The sequence below is a fragment of the Anopheles ziemanni genome, chromosome 3, assembly GCF_943734765.1.
Source record: "Anopheles ziemanni chromosome 3, idAnoZiCoDA_A2_x.2, whole genome shotgun sequence".
In the NCBI taxonomy this organism is placed as follows: Eukaryota; Metazoa; Arthropoda; class Insecta; order Diptera; family Culicidae; genus Anopheles; species Anopheles ziemanni.
In genome coordinates this window covers 61,503,238-61,526,342 of record NC_080706.1, presented here as the reverse complement: position 1 = coordinate 61,526,342, position 23,105 = coordinate 61,503,238, and the positions used below count along the sequence as shown (strand labels likewise).

At 45.6% G+C, this 23,105-nt stretch overlaps 1 protein-coding gene across 1 annotated transcript in view; it reads left to right on the top strand.

Annotated features, from left to right (window-relative positions):
• LOC131289530 (cell adhesion molecule Dscam2) overlaps positions 1 to 23,105 on the top strand; it is a 56,267-nt gene that overhangs the window by 26,256 nt on the left and 6,906 nt on the right. Inside the window, exons 6-15 of the mRNA XM_058318809.1 lie at positions 339 to 775; positions 858 to 1,265; positions 1,336 to 1,497; positions 11,754 to 12,038; positions 12,613 to 12,897; positions 16,129 to 16,248; positions 16,325 to 18,683; positions 18,759 to 18,925; positions 21,696 to 21,893; positions 22,163 to 22,336. Coding sequence (XP_058174792.1) covers positions 339 to 775; positions 858 to 1,265; positions 1,336 to 1,497; positions 11,754 to 12,038; positions 12,613 to 12,897; positions 16,129 to 16,248; positions 16,325 to 18,683; positions 18,759 to 18,925; positions 21,696 to 21,893; positions 22,163 to 22,336 — 4,595 coding nt within the window. The remainder of the gene's footprint in view (positions 1 to 338; positions 776 to 857; positions 1,266 to 1,335; positions 1,498 to 11,753; positions 12,039 to 12,612; positions 12,898 to 16,128; positions 16,249 to 16,324; positions 18,684 to 18,758; positions 18,926 to 21,695; positions 21,894 to 22,162; positions 22,337 to 23,105) is intronic.

Genomic DNA, 23,105 nt, shown 5'->3' with positions numbered 1-23,105 from the left:
TCCCTTTCATATTCCCTCATATGAGCTATATTCCATAGTCATTATAATGCTTTAGTTCGCTTTCATGTGTTTTGTTTGATGCAACATTTGCTGTTTGTTTGTTAAATTTTCTTCCGTTAAATTTTTATGTTTGTTTTTACTCTGTTTTCTTTACTTATTTTCTATTTATCATTTACTTTATTCCATCGTCAACCGTTGCAATCTTTGGCTTCTTTATTTGGTTTTATTTTTGTTTTCACGACTATGGATAATGCTATGTGAATCCTCTTCTCTCAGCAATGTTATCCCCCATACTTTAACGCTCGTTCGTTTTCATCTTTTTCCTCAAACAATTCCAGATGGTACAAGTACCTCGAGGGAACTCAGCAGAAGAAAGCCGTTGTTCTGGATGAGCGCGTGAAACAGGTATCGGGAACGCTGATCATTAAGGACGCCGTCGTAGACGATTCCGGCAAGTATCTGTGCGTGGTTAACAACTCGGTCGGAGGCGAAAGCGTCGAAACGGTTCTGACTGTGACAGCACCGCTAGCGGCCAAGATTGAGCCTCGCACGCAGACAGTAGATTTCGGGCGTCCGGCTGTGTTCACGTGTAAGTTCTCCGGCAACCCCATCAAAACGGTGTCCTGGACGAAGGACGGCAAATCGCTGGGCCACAGTGATGCGGTGTTGCGCATCGAATCGGTGAAGAAAGAGGACAAGGGTATGTACCAGTGCTTCATTCGCAACGATCAGGAAAGCGCACAGGCCAGTGCGGAGCTCAAGCTCGGAGGACGATGTAAGTGTTACGGAAGAAATAAGATAGACAGGAGGGTGTGAACCGTTATGCAACTTTGTGTTCTTTGGATTTCTTGCTATAGTTGATCCGCCAATCATTCGCGAAGCTTTCCCGGAGGAAACGCGTCACCCAGGACCATCCGTGTTTCTGAAGTGTGTTGCTGGCGGTAACCCGACGCCCGAAATCAGCTGGGAGCTGGATGGCAAGAAGATCACCAACAGCGAGCGGTACCAGGTTGGACAATACGTAACCGTCAACGGCGATGTCGTGTCGCATCTGAACATCACCTCCATCCATTCGAACGACGGGGGTTTGTACAAATGTATGGCTAGCAGTAAGGTTGGCGTCGCCGAGCATTCCGCCAAGCTGAATGTCTATGGTTTGCCGTACGTACGTACGATGGAAAAGAAGGCTATCGTGGCTGGCGAAACGTTGATAGTGACCTGCCCGGTTGCTGGCTATCCGATTGAGTCGATTGTCTGGGAGAGAGGTACGAATTATTTGATACTGTGAGGAAGACCGTGGAGTCAATATGAGGTGTGTTTCCTTTTCCTCTTCAGACAACCGTCAATTGCCAATCAACCGTAAGCAGAAAGTGTTCCCCAATGGAACCTTGATCATCGAAAACGTCGAACGAAACTCCGACCAAGCTACCTACACATGCGTCGCTAAAAACTCCGAAGGATACACTGCTCGCGGAACATTGGAAGTCCAAGTCATGGGTAAGTGGAATGTTTCGTTATTTTGTTGGGCGGAAAACTGTCCAAATTTTTCTATTAGGCCCGAGATATCGACGAAGAATAGGATTGGTCGAAATACGATGATAAACCATCTGGAAATTCTTGTCGGTATCTGGTTGGCCCAACTCTTTTTAACGTAAATAACACAACGAATGTGATTTATTAAATGTACATTGAATATGGTGGACAGTTATGGCTAATTTGCGGTCCGAGTGAAGCTGGCAATTGGGTTATTTACTAATTCGTTAATCGCAGAAGTTCCGTGTTTAACCACAATACACCTCTTTGGCAGTTTTGCCCCAAATCGTTCCCTTTAGCTTTGGCGAGGAACAGAACAACCAGTTCGATATGGTGTCGACGATGTGTACCGTGAATAAGGGCGATATGCCTATCGAAATCGGATGGGTGTTTACGCCATCGTTTCCGAGCCCGGGCAACCCACGGAAGTTGTACACGAACGACGGTGTGTTGCTCAGTCGTACGAGTGGCCGGATCAGCATGCTCAGCATCGACTCGGTGCGGGACAGGCACAGTGGGAACTACACCTGCCACGCGAAAAACCAGGCCGGCGTGGTGGAATACACCGCAGTCCTGTTTGTCAATGGTGAATGCGACCTGTGGACCGATTTGATGCATGCTCTAGTGCAATGTCGTTTCGAGTATCTCCCTTGCTTTTTTCTGTTTCGTTCCGATCTCCATCCACATTGGTATTTGTCACAGTTTCTCCACAGCTAGTTCCGTTCGATTTCGGTGAAGATGCCGTGTTCGCTATGGACATGGTGTCTGCCACGTGTACCGTCAATAAGGGTGACCTTCCGATCGATATCGTGTGGCTCTTGAACGGGCGCAAAATATACTCGAACGATGGCATCCTAATCAGCCGTCCAAGTCCCCGCTTGAGCACGCTCAGTATCGAATCCGTGCGCGACCGGCACAGTGGCAACTACAGCTGCATCGCCATGAACCATGCCGGAAGCATGGAACACGTCTCGCAACTGTTGGTGAACGGTTTGTGAAACAAAAACTGAGGGCTTTTTGGACCTTAGTTGCATTTGCTTAGCGCTTGCGTTGTGCCGTCCCTTACCTGATCCCAGTTTTACAATTCCTATTCGTCTTTTTGCGTCGCAACAAACGTTCGCAGTGCTGCCGCAGATAGTTCCGTTCGATTTTGGCAGCGAGGAAATCTTTTCTCTTGACACGGTATCGGCCTCGTGTACGGTCAGCAAGGGTGACTCTCCAGTCGACATTCGCTGGCAGTTCAATGGCAAGCACCTGATCACCAGCGACGGTATATTGATATCCCGACAAACCCAGCGCACCAGCTTCCTAACAATCGAGTCCGTACGCGATCGACATTCGGGCAACTACAGCTGCATCGCGGAAAATCGCGCCGGCCAGGCCGTCCATACGGCGTCGTTGTTTGTGAACGGTTCGATTTAGACATTTTTTGCTATACCTCTATATCTGCTTTCCCTTCCTCGTTTCATTGGTCCTGTGTTCCCGGGTTTTCTTGGCCACAATGTCTGAAAAGTGCTCCCTCAAATGCTCCCGTTCGATTTCGGGAGCGATATAATTTTTTTAAACGACATGGTAACATCGTCGTGCACGGTAAACAAGGGTGACTTCCCGATCGACATCTTCTGGAAGTTTAACGATCGTCGAATCGCGTCGGAGGATGGTATAACGATAAGCCGCACGAACCAGCGAATGAGCGTCCTGTCTATTGATGCCGTACGAGACCATCACAGTGGAAACTACACGTGTGTTGCCCAGAACCGAGCGGGCCAGGTACAGCAGACGGCTCTGCTGCGAGTGAACGGTACAGTTCCCGGTTGCCTTGAGATACATTTCAACTCGTCCTTCCCAATTCAATACAAAACTCCTAAAGCAGTGATGTGAATACCTGCCCGAACTTTTCCTCTCTCCCCAAGTTGGACCGTCCGTTTTCCCGTTCGATTTTGGCGACGAACCCGTGGACATGATGAACACGGTGTCGATCAACTGCGTTGTTTCGAAGGGCGACACACCAATTATGATCGAGTGGCTCTTTAACGGGAATCGAGTGTCGACCGACGATGGAGTTATCATCATGAAGAGTGGCCAGAAGATCAGCATCCTTTCGATCGAGTCCGTGCAATCGCGGCACGCCGGAAACTACACGTGTGTCGCTAGGAACAAGGCCGGCGAATCACAGCACACATCGGAGTTGAAAGTGATCGGTATATCGTCTGTAGTAGGGGTTATTCGGTTTTCGGTTCACATTTGCCTCCCATCCCTACACTAGTTCCTTTCTCGGTCTAATCGGTTAGGTTATCTTATTTTCGCGCTAGTACCTGATTGAATAAATTCTCCCGTAATAAGCCGTTCCCCAGATAATGCCATTCGATTTCGGCGAGGAACCGTTTGATTCATCTAGCACGGTTTCGGTGCAGTGCGTGGTCACGAAGGGAGACGTTCCAATCGACATCGGCTGGCTGTTCAACGGTCGTCGTATTTCGAGCAACGATGGCATTACCGTGTCTAAATTGGGCCAGAAAATGAGTACACTTTACATCGAGTCCATTCGTTCCCGGCACGCCGGCAACTATTCCTGCCGAGCGAGCAATGCGGCCGGAAGTGTTGAGCACAGCTCGGAGCTGAAGGTCATCGGTAGGCAGGACTCACCTATCGACACTAGATATACATATTTGTGTTTGTTTATTTCCCATCCTCCCTTCGGTTTGTCATTGGCCTCTCCTTGAATCCTCCTACGAACAATATCAGCGGTTCCTATCATCCTTCCGTTCGAGTTTGGTGAGGAAGCGTTTGATAGTGGTAGCACGGCGTCAGTGAGTTGCATCGTAACGAAGGGCGACATACCGATCGACATTAGCTGGATGTTTAATGGCCGCCGCCTTAGTGTAGACGACGGTGTGACGATCACGAAGAGCGGTGGAAAAATTAGCCTTCTTTCGATAGAGTCCGTCCTATCGCGACATGCAGGAAATTATACTTGCTCTGCTAGGAACACGGCCGGCAGTGGTCAGCATACGGCAGAACTGCAGGTCATGGGTAAGAGGTGGATTGGTTGCTAACACTAGTCTTCTTTCATTCTTTTTGATCCCCAAACCCTTCCAATGCGTCCTTATTGCTGTTGGGTGATTTGTTCTTGCAATGTTTCATTGCGAAATTGGCGTCGCGTCTCAGTCGTTCCCCTTATCCTCCCGTTTGAATTCGGCGAAGAAGCGTTCGATACGGGCAGTACGGCCTCGGTAAGCTGTATTGTCACGAAGGGGGACGTCCCGATCGACATCGGGTGGTCTTTCAATGGCCGTCGGTTGGCAGCAAGCGATGGTATGATGATAACGCAAGGTGGTCCCCGAGTATCGATTCTTTCGATTGACGCGGTCCATTCGAGCCACGCCGGGAACTATACGTGTCATGCGGGAAACCGTGCCGGGCACACGAAATACACTGCCGAGCTGCAGGTGATGGGTAAGCCGATCCACTCCGTTTCACTAATCCTTGTCACTTTTTCTGGTCCTTCCATGTCCGCTCTGTCCGCGTTCTCTAGTCGTCCCGATCGTTTTCCCCTTCGAGTTTGGCGACGATGCTTATGACACTGGCAGCACGGTGTCGGTGAGCTGCATCGTCACGAAGGGTGACGCACCGATTGACATAAGCTGGTTGTTCAATGGCCGCCGGTTGTCGGCCAGCGATGGTGTGCTGATTAATCGTAGTGGCAATAAGATTTCCATGCTTTCCATTGAGTCCGTCCTGTCGAAACAAGCCGGAAACTACACCTGTAGTGCCCGCAATCAAGCAGGAACTGCCGAGCATACATCCGAACTGCGAGTAATAGGTAACAGGAGAAATCTTTGCATAGGCATTTATGGCATTTCGTTCTGCCTTTTTCTTTCCTTCCTCGAATCCATTTCCACTTATTTTCATCGATACCATCCAAACCTTGTTTGTTAGCCGTTCCAATCATTTTGCCCTTTGAGTTTGGCGAAGAACCGTTCGATACGGGTAGCACGGCTTCGGTTAGCTGTATCGTTACCAAGGGTGACACACCGATCGACATCGGTTGGCTCTATAACGGACGACGCATTGCTACGAACGACGGTATACTGATCATGAAGAGTGGCCACAAGGCCAGTATGCTTACAATCGAGTCGGTCCATTCTCGACATGCCGGAAACTACACCTGTCATGCGGCAAACCGCGCCGGTGAAGGCACACACACTTCACAGCTGCAAGTCATGGGTTTGTGGATCTTCTGGTTATAACGTTGTAGCTTATTCTTTTTTACATTTCCCAAAAACTCTTTTGTTTCAAATTACAAGTGATGTCTTTTCAATCCATTCCAATTCGTCCGTGAAAGTTCTACCAGTAATATTGCCATTCGAGTTCGGAGAAGATGCCTTTGATGAGTCAAGTATGGCTACGGTGCAATGTGCCGTCACGAAAGGGGACACACCGCTCAGTTTTAGCTGGCTTTTCAACGGTCATGATGTGGTCCTAGGAGAGTCGGGTATTCTGATCTCGAAGAGTGGTCAGCGTATTAGCATGCTTACTATCGAATCGGTCCACTCAGTCCACGCCGGCAACTATACCTGCATGGCAAAAAATATTGCCGGACATGCTAACCATACGTCCGAGTTGAAGGTGATAGGTAATTAGGTTCTGCTGGAGTTGGAGTTGTGCCAAATATGTTTTTCCCGTTCCCTATTTATTCCCTTGGTATCTCTGATTCCTCACTCATTCCGCCTTATCCATTGCCAGTAAAACCCTTCATAATGCCCTTTGAGTTCGGTGAGGAGCCGTTCGATATGCTCACTACGTCCACTGTGAGTTGTGCGGTTATTAAGGGTGATACTCCGATCGAAATAAACTGGATGTTTAATGGAGTTAACCTTGCGACGGGTGACGGTATCACCATCACCAAATCCGGCGTCAAAATGAGCATCCTCTACATTGAGTCCGTGCAGCCGAGGCACGCTGGTCGGTACACGTGTGTCGCACGGAACAAGGCAGGTTTTGTAGAGCACAGCTCCGACCTGAAGGTTATAGGTTAGAATACACAAAAAAATGTTATATGCAACTAACCTGTTCCTGCCATCCACTAAATATATCCCTCCTCCGACGTTCAACTGTTGCGGTATAATGTGTAGTTGTCATTTCTGTTCAGTTCTTCCAATGTTGCTCCCGTTTGAATTCGGTGACGAACCGGCCGACATTTTGAGTACAACGATGGTCAGCTGTGCGGTTGCGAAAGGTGACACACCGCTTGAGATTGAATGGCTTTTCGAGGGGCGCAAGATTACGCAGAGTGATGAGATTTCCATCACGAAAAGTGGTCAGAAGATCAGTATGCTCTCGATCGACTCCGTGCATCCACGGCACGCCGGCAACTACACCTGCCTCGCGAGCAATCGTGCGGGTACTGCAGAGCATACTTCTGAGTTGAAAGTGATCGGTAAAGATAGTACATCATGACGTGCCATTCTATTTTCACTCTTTTACATTATCTACCTGACCTATCTTAAATCCCAAATCATTTCTTCTGGTTCCTTACCACAACAGTCCCCCCAATTCTACTTCCATTCGATTTCGGCGAGGAACCGGCGGATGTGCAAAGCACAACGTCGGTCAATTGTGCAGTAGCTAAAGGTGATCCACCGATTGAAATCAACTGGATGTTCAATGGCAGTAAGATCTTCACTTCCGACGGCATATTGATTACAAAAAGTGGTCAAAAGATTAGCTTTCTCTCCATCGAATCAGTACAAGCCCGGCATGCCGGGAACTATACATGCGTTGCACGTAATCGGGCCGGTTTCGCCGAGCATACATCAGAACTAAAAGTGATGGGTAAAGATAGTACATCGTGACGTGCCATTCTATTTTCCCTCTTTTTCATTAATCCTCCTGTACTATCCAAAATCTAAAATCCCTGCTTTTGGTTCCTTACCACAATAGTCCCCCCAATTCTACTTCCGTTCGATTTCGGTGAGGAACCGGCGGATGTGCAAAGCACAACAACGGTAAGCTGTGCAGTAGCCAAGGGAGATCCTCCTATCGAAATCAACTGGATGTTCAACGGCAGTAAGATCTTCACCTCGGACGGTATCTTAATTACGAAAAGCGGTCAAAAGACAAGTTTTCTCTTGATCGAATCAGTACAAGCCCGACATGCCGGGAACTATACGTGCGTCGCTCGAAACCGCGCTGGTTTCGCGGAGCATACATCGGAACTAAAAGTGATCGGTAAAAGACAGGGATTTTCTCACAAAAAGTATTTTTTAACTCACCTGCCCTATCCTAGTACCTCCGATCCTTCTACCGTTCGAGTTTGGTGAGGAACCGGCCGATATGTCGAGTACAATGACAGTCAGTTGTGCGGTAGCAAAAGGGGACACTCCAATCGAAATCAACTGGATGTTTAATGGTAGCAAAATATTTTCCAACGATGGTATACTTATCACAAAGAGTGGCCAGAAAATTAGTATCCTCTCGATCGAATCCGTGCAGCCGCACCACGCGGGAAACTATACGTGTGTCGCCCGGAACAAGGCCGGATTTGTGGAGCACACGTCGGAGTTAAAAGTGATCGGTAATCGGTGTCTATGTTCATTTAATTTCGTTAATGCCAAACCCTGTCTTCCTCCCCATTCCAATATGTTTACAGTTCCTCCCATACTGTTGCCGTTTGAATTTGGTGACGAACCTTCCGACACTCACAGTACCACGACTGTTAGCTGTGCTGTTGCGAAAGGCGATACGCCGATCGAAATTAACTGGATGTTCAATGGGAGTAAAATCTTTTCCAATGACGGAATAACAATCACGAAAAGTGGACAGAAGATGAGCCTGCTGTACATCGAGTCGGTACAAGCCAGGCACGCCGGAAATTACACCTGTGTCGCGCGAAATAAAGCCGGATTCGTAGAGCATACATCGGAGTTAAAAGTCATCGGTAGGAGAGACTTGTTTGATAGGTTATATTGATGGCATGCTAGATGAATCGTCTGTTTGTGATCCTTTTATCTTCCGTCAAAATCATATCCCGTCCCTGAAATCTCTTCTCTTTGCTAGTGGTGGTTTAGCTTAATTGGTACTCGTTTTGTTCCTCTCAACCTTTCGCTCGAAAGTCACGCCAATTATCATGCCCTTTGAGTTCGGAGATGATCCGTTTGATGTCTACAGTACCACCACGGTAACGTGTGCCGTAACGAAAGGTGACTCGCCCATCGAGCTGATCTGGTTGTTCAACGACTATCGGCTGCGCACCAGTGACGGTGTTCTGATAACGACGAATGGCCAAAAGATAAGCTTCCTCTCTATAGAGTCAGTCCAGCCTCGACACGCTGGAAATTATACCTGTATTGCGAAAAATCTCGCAGGGGAGGCGCAACACTCATCGGAGCTCAAAGTGATGGGTTGGTGGATGGATTATTCAATGTTCAATCTTTCGTTCTATTTCTTCCTGCCATACCTCCTCATTTACACCATGTGTCTCCCTTAGTCATTCCAATCATTATGCCGTTCGATTTCGGTGACGAACCATTCGATATTTACTCTACGACCACCGTCACCTGTGCTGTCACCAAGGGAGACTCACCTATCGAAATTAGTTGGTACTTCAACGCATATCGCCTGCGGACTAACGATGGCGTGTTAATAACCCCCGGAGGGCAACGGGTCAGTATGCTTTCCATAGAGTCGGTTCAACCAAGACACGCCGGTAACTACACCTGCATCGCAAAGAATCCTGCCGGCGAAGCGAAGCACTCTGCAGAACTGATGGTTATGGGTGAGCCGAGGCGAAATTACTTTTATGCCGTGGCAGATATATTTATCCTTCCGTCCCAATTCTTGAAGCAATCACAAATACGCAACAAATGAGAATCCAAAGTCTATTTATTTCCGTCGTGTAGCTGAGGTTAACCATTTTCTATTCTGTTTGTTTCATAGTGCTTCCCATTATACTTCCATTCGAGTTTGGTGAGGAACCGTTTGATATATACAGCGCCACCACTGTTAGTTGTGTCGTGACGAAGGGCGACCTTCCCATCGAAATCTTATGGCTTTTCAATGATCGCCAGATTCGTACTGGCGACGGGGTACTGATTACAAAAAGTGGGCACCGTATCAGTATGCTTTCGATTGAGTCGGTTCAACCGCGCCATGCTGGTAACTACAGCTGTGTAGCGAGCAATCAGGCCGGTACAGCCGAATACGCTACCACCCTGAATGTTATGGGTTAGTCGGTGATATTTAAGTTTGCAGTTTTATTCCATTTATGTTTTCCCTGCCCTAATCTTCATTGACATCTTATTCCAATGCTTCCCGTTCTGAAGTTCTTCCCATAATCCACCCGTTCGAGTTCGGAGAGGAACCGTTTGACATCTACAGCGCGGTGACGGTTAGTTGTACCGTCACAAAAGGTGATCTTCCGATTGAAATAAGTTGGGCGTTCAATGGGCGTATGATCTACACCAGCGATGGTATTCATATTACCAAAAGTGGACAGCGAAGCAGTCTATTATCTATCGAATCTGTGCAACCTCGCCACGCTGGAAATTACATATGTGTCGCACGCAATCCGGCCGGCACCGTGGAGCATGGTTCCGAGCTGATCGTTATAGGTTAGCCGATGAGTTGTTTTTAATGCGTTATTCTTTTCATCGTTCTTCATTCCTAAACTTCCTTACTGGTCTTCTGCTGAAAGTTGTCCCCTACATTATGCCGTTTGAATTCGGAGATGAACCGTTTGACACGTCCAGCATGACAACGGTCAGCTGTGCGGTGACAAAGGGTGATATGCCGATCGAAATATTCTGGTCGTTCAATGGGCAACCGTTGTACACGACCAGCGAAGATGGCGTCATCATCACCAAGAGTGGCCACCGGGTGAGCATGCTTACGATTGAGTCGGTGAACTCGAGACACGCGGGAAACTATACCTGTTTGGCGCGAAACCAGGCCGGTGAAGTGCGCCACACGTCGCAATTGAATGTGTTGGGTTAGGTTCAGCTTTATATTGCAGATATTTATACAAGTCCCTTTCTCCCTCTATACATCGTTCCATCTTCAGTACCACCTTCAATAACACCATTTTTCTTCGGAGAGGAACCACTGAATTCCGGCGAAAGTACCGCCGTTAACTGTATGGTCTTTAAGGGTGACGCCCCGTTAGAAATTCGATGGTATTTCAATGGAAATCAGCTTCCAACGAATGAGAATGGGATTGTGATAGCGCGAATGTCGGAGCGACTCAGTTCGCTCAGTATTGATCCGATTGGGGACTTCAACCGTGGAACATACGAATGTCGGGCCAAGAATCGTGCTGGTGAAGCCATCCAGTCAGCTGAATTAGTCATAAACGGTACTCTCTAGAGTAGATGTCTGATTTTAGGTTTTATTTGTTTGCTTATTTTATTCCTGATTCCCATCCTGGTTCCAAACTTCGCCAGTCGTGCCAACGATCATGCACTTCAGTTTTGGAGAAGAAATCCTTAACACAGGTGACAGTGCCGCTGTTAACTGTATGATCGCAAAAGGTGACGCGCCATTCGAAATTCGATGGTATTTCAATGGAAATCAGCTTCCAACCAATGAGAATGGGATTGTGATAGCGCGAATGTCGGAGCGACTCAGCTCGCTCAGTATTGATCCGATCGGAGACTTCAACCGTGGAACATACGAATGTCGGGCTAAGAATCGTGCCGGCGAAGCTGTACAATCAGCGGAACTAGTGATAAACGGTATCTTTTCGAGCATTTTCTTTTTCCTACTTTAATTGCGGTTTCCTTTTCCATTTCCCACGCTTTATATTCGAATTTCTCCCAGTTGTTCCAACGATCATGCAGTTTAGTTTTGGAGAGGAAATCCTCAACACTGGTGACAGTGTCGCCGTCAACTGTATGGTCGTAAAAGGGGACTCTCCATTGGAGATTCGTTGGTACTTGAACAACGTCCCAATATCGTCAGAGAACGAGGGCATCATGGTAGTAAAACTCTCCGAAAAGCTTAGTTCACTGAGTATCAATTCGATCGAGCCCCAACATCGAGGGGTTTACGAGTGCCGTGTAAAAAATAAGGCTGGCGAAGCTACTTCCAACACCGAGTTGGTGATCAATGGTTTGTGCACACATTTCTTAGAGGTTAATGTTAGTTTGTTTTCTTTGGTTCTCCTCATACTCCTCCTTCAATTTGACTTTTCTCGAATACCGTGAACTCTGCCATCTCTCAAGCCCTGCCGGTTATAAATCCATTCCATTTCGAGGACCATGTCGATTCGGAGGAAAGCGTCCAGGTAACATGCCACGTCTCAAAAGGTGATCTTCCGATCGAGATCGGTTGGCTGTTCAATGGAAAACCGATGCGCATTAGTTCCAACATTGAAATCACCTCAATTGGCAAACGTTCAAGCTCGTTGAACATTCCGTCGGTAGGCGCCGGCCATTCTGGAGTGTACACTTGCATTGCGAGGAATATCGCCGGGAGCCGCAACCAGTCGGCTGAACTGTTCGTCAATGGTACGGGTTGTGAGCTGTAGCTAACCGCAACTGCATGTTGGATTTTGTTTTTCGTTAACTCCAGTCCGGTGTCCTTTAAATGCATGAATGATCTTACCCTGCGTATACCATATCATTTAAATTATTCGTACACGTTTATTTTTGTTTATTTTCGCCACGTTGGTTGGCACTAGTACTTCCGAAAATATTCCCTTTCTCCTTCGGCGAGGAGCCATCGTACATCGAGAGCTTCGTGACGGTGCAGTGTGCTGTGACCATTGGCGACCTACCGATCGACATCGAGTGGCTGCACGACGGGCGACTCGTATCGAAGGCCAACGACTACGGCGTGTCGATTGTGCACTCGGGTCGACGCGTTAGTACGTTAACGATCGAATCGATACGAGATCACCACGCTGGCAATTACACCTGCCGGGCACAAAATCGGGCTGGCATTGTTGAGCAGTCTACCGAACTGATTGTGAACGGTTTGTGATATTGACCACTGCTAATGATATGGAAACTTTCCTTTCCCCTTTTCAACTTTTCTCCCCCTGCACCTATCGGTTCTCCCCACTGCGCGTCTGGTGAATAGTTCCTCCGAAAATATTTCCCTTCAGTTTTGGCGAAGAACCGATGAACGAGGGTGATTCCGGCTCAATCCAGTGCAATGTACCGTCGGGTGATCTTCCCATCGGTATCCGTTGGTATTTCAATGACGCGTTGATTGAGGATCCTGCCACAACGATCACCAATATTGGCAAGCGAGCCAAGGCGCTCACTATCGACTCAGTGACGGCTCGGCATGCAGGAAACTATACTTGTGAGGCATCAAATATGGCCGATGTAGTACAGTTTAGTGCCGCACTATTGGTAAACGGTAGGCGATTGTGTGACGATAATTCATATTATGTTCACTCTTTGACTTTATCCACATATCCCATTCCACCCAGACCGATCCCAGTCAGGTTTTCTAAAATGATGAAATTCTTCGCCTGGCATATTGGAATATAGTGTAGTTAATAATAATAATGCATAATATAATTATGTATCAGCTTAAAAGATAAACATCAGCGAATCCAAGATAACTTCGGATTCCATATTGGCGAGCTAGTCATGAGTCCATATCCTGCCATACTTTCATGTGGATTTTATTTTCTCTTAGTACCCCCTAAGATTGCTCCCTTCACGTTTGGTGAGGATCCGATGAACTATGGTGAATCAGCATCCGTCTCCTGCAACATAATTTCTGGTGATTTGCCCATCGAGATCGAATGGTTTTTTAAAGGCAAACCTCTCACTAAATACCACCATTTAGATAGGCTTAATATAGCCGACTTTGGCAAACGTACCAAAGCCCTGTCGATCGACGGTGTTGATGAACGGTACGCGGGAGTGTATAGCTGCAAGGCAACAAATGTGGCCAGCTCCGTGGAATACGAAAACGAACTGATAGTGAACGGTAATCAGCAATGAAGGCTCCTTAGACACAGCTTATTTACTTTGTTAAGTTCCGCCTTTTCCTTCACTTCCTCAACTTTTCAATTATACTGGCGCAATTAACTAGCTTAGGGAAAAACATCGTTGTTTCGATTTATAAGAACCAATGCCTTTACTTTTGCTTTTAGTTCCGCCCAAAATAGCACCGTTCACCTTTGGTGACGAACCGCTCAATTATGGTGACTCGGCGCTCATTTACTGCAGCATAACGTCTGGGGACTTCCCAATCAAAATCCAATGGTACCTGAACGAGATCGCTGTCGATCAACTCGATCCGTTCTACAACATCAACCAGGCGGACTTTGGCAAAAAAGCTAAAGCCCTGTCGATCGATGGCGTCAACGAGCGCCACGTCGGGAACTACACGTGCCGGGCTACGAATCACGCCGAAGTTACGTCCTTTTCAGCGGTGCTTAACGTCAACGGTTAGACACCATGGCTTGCAATTCTATTTTGTTTTGTTCATTTTTACCTTCCACTTCCACCATCATTTTCTTGTTTTCTTCTCACAAAAAGGTTGATAGAAGTGTTTTTTTCAAATGTTTTTTTAAAGCTCCGCCAAAGATCGCCCCATTTGTTTTTGGTGAGGACGCACTTAACTATGGCGATTCTGCATCCGTTCAGTGCAGCGTCATATCCGGCGATATGCCAATCATGATCGAATGGTACTTCAACGGTGCTTCCATTTCGGAAGCGTCGTTTAGTGAGAGCGTCAGCATCGCGGACTTTGGGAAACGCACCAAAGCCCTGGCAATCGATGGCGTTGATGAACGATATGCTGGAAACTACACCTGCCGGGCCACTAATCGCGCTAGTTCGGCTTCCCACACTGCTGAGCTTATAGTGAATGGTTTGAGATAGTTTTACCCTGCGCTAAATGGTGTTTTTGTTTTGCTCTTGTACCTCTTCTTCCCATGTTCCTTTGCCAACGTCCTTTCCCCGGGTGCGTTAACACACCCCACCGGTTCTCCTTTCCGATTTGTAGTCCCACCAAAAATACTTCCGTTCAGCTTTGGGGCGGATCCTATGAATCACGGTGATTCGGCGTCGATCCAGTGTAGCGTAATCTCGGGAGATTTCCCCATTACGATTGACTGGCTGTACGATGGGCGTGCGATCAGTACCATCGACAGTTTGCACGGCATAACAGCGTTAGCCTTCGGGAAGCGCGCCAAAGCGCTCAGCATTGAAGGCATCACCGGTGGTCACGCTGGAAACTACACATGCCGTGCGACTAATGTAGCCGGAGTCGTGGAACACACGGAACAACTGATTGTGAATGGTACAGCGTAGTTTCTTCCCGGCACCCCTTAGATCTAACTTCTGGCTCCCTTTTTTCGGTTTCTCTTTTCTGTTTTCCCCCTTTTCCGACTTACAGTACCTCCCAAGATATCCCTCCTGTACACGGGCGACAATCCGACGTTCGTCGACGAGTTCTTGCAGATCATCTGCACCGTCGTGCACGGTGATCTGCCGGTCAACTTTGAATGGCTGTTCAACGGTGAAGTGAACCTACACACCAAGCACGTTCCCGGCATACGCATCGAAACCCGGAAGCGGGCCAGCACGTTGAGCATCGAGGCCGTGCGCGGTGATCATGCTGGAAACTATAGTTGCCATGCCAGAAATGAAGCTGATACGGCACAGGCCACAGTTGAATTAAATGTCAAGGGTTTGTTCTGGATTTCTTCTTACAGTTGTTGGCACTGCGGAACCTAGAAACCATCCTCTATCAGTTGTGTCCCTTTACTTGTTTGGTTAAGTTCTTTTTTTATTTTCAATGTTTCAAAATCTTTTTGAGTGCTTTGTAACGATAAACTCTAAACTTCGGGGATGAAACAGAAGTGTGGAAAATCTTTTCAAAAATACCAAAAGTTTGAAGTAACAAGTTGCAGGGACACTGTGAACCCACACGACGTTGTACACACTATTTCGCCGCAAAAAAGTGCTTTCGCTATCCTCTCCACAAATCCCACGAAAATCCTATCCCACCTAGAAAGCACTTCACTCTTCGCTGTCAAATATCTGAGCACAGGGCGTATTCGGGGCTGTCCTACTTCCCATCCCAATCAACTCTATTCCACATCCTGCTTCCTTGATTTTTATTTTGTAGTTGAGAGTACATTTCGAATGCATCTCCGTAATTGCGCGCTTACGGTAGAGCTGACGCATTCGCAATCGTGCTATTTGTGCATGCTTTTCCCCTACCATCCCTTTTTTTAGTTGTCCCAATTATTGCTTTGGTTTGTTTAAAACGACCCACAATGTGCCACATTTGGTGCATGAAAGATGTTGCAAATGACGAGAAGAGATTGATGAGTGCGAAAAGAACTGTGATTTTCTATTCTAATAACTAATCAAATTCTTCTGAATTCATGTAATACTTCTTGAATGAGTAAATAGAATTTTATGGTTACAAACTAAGCTCAGCCGCACATGCTTTTCTCTCCAATGGCGCGATTGGAAGGAATAGCGAATCATCTTGAAATGCAACATCGATTCATTTTCAACCAAACTAATGCACGTGGGAAAGAAGAGGAAGGTCAATACTAATTCATCTTTTCTAATTTCACCCGCGCGACATAATGCTTTTGATTGGCAAAACAAACAGTACCTCCCAGGTGGATTCTGGAGCCTACTGACAAAGCGTTTGCCCAAGGTTCGAATGCCAAAGTTGAATGTAAAGCAGATGGTTTCCCGAAACCACAGGTGACCTGGAAGAAAGCAGTGGGTAAGTTTTCGTTCCGTAACTAGTTTAAAACTGAACCGAGCATGATTACCGTTCTAATTTGCTTTCCTCTACTTAGGTGATACTCCTGGAGAGTACAAGGATCTGCGCTCGAACGATTCCAGCATTCGCGTAGAGGAAGGCTCACTGTTTATCCAGAATATTCAAAAATCGAACGAAGGCTACTATTTGTGCGAGGCAATCAACGGTATCGGATCTGGATTGAGTGCGGTTACTTTGATCACCGTCCAGGCGCCGCCAGAGTTTGTGGAAAAGTTGCGCAATCAAACGGCACGACGTGGAGAACCGACCGTCCTGCAGTGCGAAGCGAAGGGGGAAAAACCGATCGGCATTCTGTGGAACATGAACAACATTCGTTTAGATCCGAAGTCGGACAACCGCTATACCATTCGTGAGGAAATCTTGCCCAATGGAGTGACTTCGAGCCTGTCCATTAAGCGCACGGAACGCAGCGATTCGGCGCTGTTCACTTGTATGGCCACGAACGCGTTCGGAAGCGACGATACGAGCATCAACATGATCATCCAGGAGCCATCAGAGATGCCGTACGCACTAAAGGTGCTGGACAAGTCGGGACGTACTGTGCAGCTGAGTTGGGCCAAGCCGTACGATGGAAACTCACCGCTGAAACGGTATATCATAGAATTCAAGCGGTCTCGTGGATCATGGGAAAATGATATTGATCGTGTGATCGTCCCTGGTGATACCAATGAGGCGCAAGTGCAGAAGCTGAGCCCGGCAACAACATACAATATCCGAATCGTAGCGGAGAACGAAATCGGTGTATCGGATCCTTCGGATGTGGTCACGATCATCACGGCTGAGGAGGCACCTTCGGGTAAACCACAGGCTATCAAGGTGGAACCAATCAATCAAACAACCCTGCGCGTAAGCTGGAAGGCACCACCGCGCGCCGAATGGAACGGCGATATCTTGGGATACTACGTCGGCTTCAAGCAAACATCCGTGAACTCGTCGTTCATTTATGAGACCGTCAACTACTCGCTTGAAGGAGGTGAAGGCAAGGAACATAGCCTGGAGATCAACAACTTGAAGACGTACACGCAATACTCGATCGTCATTCAGACTTTCAACAAGGTAGGTGCCGGACCGATGAGCGACGAAGAGAAGCAGTACACCGCCGAGGGCACACCCGACCAACCACCAAGTGATACGATGTGCACGACATTGACCTCGCAAACCATCCGCGTGTCTTGGGTGAGTCCACCATTGGAGTCAGCAAATGGCGTTATCAAAGGCTACAAGGTAGTGTACGCTCCGAGTGACCTCTGGAACGACGACAAAAACAAGGACTACAAGAAGACTGCTTCAAGCGACACTGTGCTGCATGGTTTGAAGAAATACACCAACTACACAATGCAGGTACTGGCCACCACATCAGGTGGCGATGGTGTACGTAGTGCTCCAATCCATTGTCAAACGGAACAGGACGTACCGGAGGCCCCAACTGCCGTCAAGGCACTGGTTATGTCGGAGGGTTCGATTCTTGTTTCCTGGCAGCCACCGGCGCAACCGAATGGCTTGATCTTGCAGTACACCGTCTACATCAAGAGCGGCGATCAAGAACCCAAGAGCCACAAGGTGCCATCGTACCAGATGAGCTACGAGGCTTCGGGATTGGAGAAAAACCAAAAATACGAGTTCTGGGTTACCGCATCCACCACGATCGGCGAAGGACAATCGTCCAAGACACTTTCGGCCATGCCGAGCGACAAGGTACCGGCGAAGATCGCATCATTCGACGATAAATTTACTGCCACCTTCAAGGAAGACGCCAAGCTGCCGTGTTTGGCCGTCGGTTCTCCGACTCCCGATATTACATGGAAGATCAAGGGTGTAGAGTTTGTACCCAACGAACGAATCCGTCAGCTGCCGGAAGGATCACTTTTCATTAAGGACGTCATTCGCCAGGACGCTGGTGACTATACCTGTACGGCTGAAAACTCGATCGCCAAGGATTCCATCACGCACCGGCTTATCGTATTGGCCCCTCCGCAGTCCCCACAACTAACCCTAACGGCTACGACCACGGATTCGCTGTCAGTAAAACTGAAGCCTCATGAATCCGACACTGCGCCTCTGCAGGGATACACGCTCCACTACAAACCAGAGTTTGGAGAGTGGGAAACGATTGATGTCGCACTCGAGGCCCCGAAGTATACCATCGAAAAGCTGTTTTGCGGCTCGCGCTACCAGGTTTATGCTACCGCTTACAATACCATTGGCGCCGGAGAACCATCCGACATTCTGAATACACGCACGAAAGGCTCGAAACCACTGTTGCCAGAAAAATCTCGCTTCATCGAAGTTTCATCGAACTCGATCACGCTGCATCTACCGGCCTGGAAGGATGGTGGCTGTCGCATGTCGCATTTTGTTGTTGAACACAAAAAGAAGTATGTGAAAGCTTCGCGACTTTAAGATTTGGCATGACTAACGAGTCATTTCTTTTCTTTTCCATTGAATAACAGGGATCAAATTGACTGGAACCAGATTTCCAACAATGTGAAGCCAGGCGGAAACTTTGTAGTACTAGATCTTGAACCGGCAACATGGTATAACCTTCGTGTGACCGCACATAATAATGCTGGGTTTACCGTGGCCGAATATGAATTTGCTACCCTCACCATAACCGGAGGTAAGTGATTAGGGTTTTGTATTTCGTTAAAATTGATTCTCTGCTTTATTGAAGATAAACAAAATGGAAGAAAACTGAGCTTGTTTGGTTCACTTTTAAACCAATTCATTTTTTTATTTCAACACATTCAGGTTTTACATTGTTTACTTTTGTTCTTGAACCAGGAAGGACGCTTGGACTATATAACTTGCCATAAACAGCAATACTTTATATCAGGGGTCGGCACATCTTTCACAAAAGAAACCAGATTATGCAAAAATGTCTCCAACCACCACGGGTCATTTACATCAGGCGATATTTCATTGTTTTTTAATTACGGAAAATATTACGGCTTTTAAGCCAAATAAAATCAGTTGCCGACCCTCAACCGATCTTATACTGTTTTGTTTTTTAAGGAAAATACTGAGTTTTGAATTTCAAATTAATCATCGCTCAAAATCATCCTCATCGTTCATGTTATTGTTTGCTGCAGTTGCACTTTTTTATATTCTTTTTGTTTTGTTGCGCTCTGGTTACTTTATTGACAATTTGATTTGAATCATTGAAAATTTTCATTTATCTTTCTATAATTATAATATCTTTTAAGTTAAGAAAATACAGTTCGTAAAAAACTTACATGAAATCGTTAAATTAAGATGCAAAATAGCTAAGAACGAATGTAAACTAAAGGTTACATAACGGATGGTGGATGTTTGATCGTTACGTTTTCTATTTTGCATCATATAAACGTACAGCACATACAAAGTAATCGTAAGCATAATTCATAATTTGTTCTCCTTTTCGTTTGTGATGGGAAATTAAACACAAACGTCTCCATAAATCTCTGAAACAACCATCAGAAAGCATATAAAAAGAGTACCAAAGATTTAACATTCTGCAAGTAGAGTCTTGAAAAACTAATAAACAATTATTATTCAATCGATTTATGCACAAGCAGAACGAACGATTTGATAAACCTTTATCACGTTTTAGAACGGAAAAAACTACCATAAGTGAAAAAGGAAGCACTAAATGTATATACTGTATCAGCCGCACGAAGTCAAACAACAATCGAAAGCGATCGTAATTTGTATATACATTTTGTGTCTGTAAATAGTCAGGTTCCAGTAAGCAATACAAGTTATCTCACTAAAACGGCCAACACCTGCTTGTTGAAACACTGTGTATCATTTAATAAAAAACAAACAATCGCATTTAAAATACAATTTTGAATCAAAAAAGGATTCGTTTGAGTAGCTTAAAATTTGGTAAGAGGTGATTGTGAGTGTGTGTCACAAGGATAGCTTTAGTCGTGGTAATTAATTACAAACTTTGCTGCCCCTCCTATTCCCCTTTAGTCATTGTCAATCACTTTCGCCAAACTTACGTAATATCTCCCAGTAAAAGATTCTCACTCGTTCACTTATCATAGTTTCAGCAAACCTAACGCAAAAGATTCTCATGCATTTTATTTTCATTTCAATTGCGTTTAATTTAGTTTCTGTTGTTTATGTTTGTTTTTGTTCTGAACTCGGCGAACTCAATCTGGAATTGGATCGAAAGAAACAATATTTGAGCCGAATTCGCCGGTTACTATTTTATTATGTGTGCGTTAGAGAATAATAAGTTTTGTGTAGCAGTTCTAGTAAAGGTGGATCGAGTCAAGAGCATTTTTTATTTGATTAACGTACCTGCTATATCATTCATTCATCATCAATCACTAAACGGAATACTCTTGTGCTTTTACAATATGCAATTTATCGCGTAACTTTCGTAGGTTTGTACCTGTTTTTCATTCCTAGCCCTTTTCTTATATCGTTAGTTGTTAAATATGCACACCGTTTATTTGTTAGACCTTTTGACTGATCACATCAAATGGCTTAGATTTGGTCACCGTTTCCTGTAAGTTTATTTTTTTACCAAAACCTTTACCTTTTTGTAGTGGTTATTAAAATAATATTGTTCTATCTGAACATAGTGTAATTTGTTTAATAGCTCGATGTCTAACTTATTTTGATTTTTTGTAGAAAGGTGTATTACTGTAGCTGCGTTTGACGTTATACTCATTTTATTTTTGCTTGAACAGCACACGCACACTCTTTAACTCGTTCTCAAACAAACAGTTAAGCGTTTAGAAACGTGACAAGTTTTTAATGCCACTTACCTATCAAAAAACGGGACAACCGTCTTTAATCTGGTTGTAGGAAGTATTCGATACAATTCAATCTAATCATTTTTTTAATTGTCTCCAACGAACAAATGGAAGTTAAATGAACAAAGTAATCAAAAGAACAGAAAAAGAAACTAACTTATTAATGTATCCCTTAAATCTCTCTCTCTTCTTTCTCTCTTTCTGATTGGTTGTTTCAGGGACTATCGCACCCACTCGCGATATACCCGAGTTAACGGCTGAGGACACGATCCGTATCATCCTTTCCAATTTGAACTTAGTAGTGCCAGTCGTAGCCGCTTTACTTGTTATTATAATTGCGATTATTGTTATATGTATTCTGCGTAGCAAGGGCAACACTAGCAAAGGTATACTGACTTTTGGAATCTCTTTTTCTTTTCTTTTTTCTCTTTTTCTCTTTCTCTTTTAATCGTTCCTTCCTCTTCCCTCCCCCCTACGAATGGTATTACAAAATCTGTTCGATTTTCGTTGCTGTACGCGCGGATCGGTCGATTTTATCAATTCATTAATATAAATATTGCTAAAATTTTCATGAAAATCGACCGCAACACCAACAAAACAAACAATAACACCACATCAATAAATTGCGACGCAATGTAGGCACTATTGCGCCGAGCTTCGGTTCCGCACAACCAGGCAGCATGTATCCGCCATGGATTCCGCACTGGATTGACCTGAACGTCATGGTACCGCTGATCGCGACCGTGATCGTGGTGGCAGTAGGTGTGCTGGTCATTTGCGTGGCAATCTCCCGACGCCGAGACGACGATCCCCGATGCGGACCGAAGGATGTATACTGTAGGTTTCAAGCTGTTATTGTTTGTGGAGTTGAGTGTTTGGGTACCTGTACCTCCGGTTTTCCTATGGCCGCAACGACGATTTGCCGATATTCACGGACGGTTTAGCACGGAGGCCATGTTGGGCTCCTGTGATGTGCCCAACGATGTACCACAAACACAATTCCCATCCCATTTCCTGTGTAGCAATTTTGCAGTAGCGAATGTAGCGTTGTGTTCTCGAATAATGTTTGTTATTTTAACCTACCCACCCCATGTCCTCCGCGACAGACGATGTCGTGTACAACCAGTCGATGGGACCGGCAGGTGCTGCCACTCTGGACAAGAGACGCCCGGACATTCGCGATGAGCTTGGCTACATTGCACCACCGAACCGGAAGTTGCCACCCGTCCCAGGATCTAACTATAATACCTGTGACCGAGTGAAGCGAGGAACCGTTATCAGTAAGTATAGGGATTGTTCATTGAAAACAATAGGATTGGGTAGTCGGTTGATGGTTGAGGTTATTCCCAATCCTCAATATTTATAGAAACTTTGTATCAACAGTAAACGTAAGTATATCAAAGAAACAGGTGTGACCCTTAAACAAATTTGACTATTACTTTAAATGTTCTCTTCTTGCTGTAATCCATTTTACGTTGCTAATTGCTTATTATAAATGTAATTTCAAGTAGCAAAGATTTCCGTTACCTAAACAATCATAGTTTTCTTAATGTAGGCTTCTTCTGAATTTTGTTTCTGGTCTTAATGTATTAGTGCTTTTGCATTAATAGTTTTTTTTTTAAATGTTTAGAATGTTCCTAGAGCTATTTTTAAAAGTTTATCAGATTTATATGTTTTAATTGAAAAACATACAGTCGGCCGCAATATTCAGTATACATCCAAACCAGCACTGGTTGTTCTTCTATAACTCGCGCAAACATTGACCTAATTTAATTTCAAAGCAAATTATCAGACAAATAGCAAATTTATCAGACAAAAGAAGTATGCACTTTCTTTATACATAACTTCTATGCATTTTTTGTAATAAAATAATAAGTGAAAAAAGGCCATTTTCACCAATCATGCATAACTGAGCATACAGTTCTGTGTACATAATAATCTGAGGCCTCAAGTGTGGTCAAATTAAAAAAAACATTTAGTTAGAATTTCGTATGATTTCTTTTGGTATCCAGTACTGCCTGCAACCAATTCGGCATCGATTCTACTGAT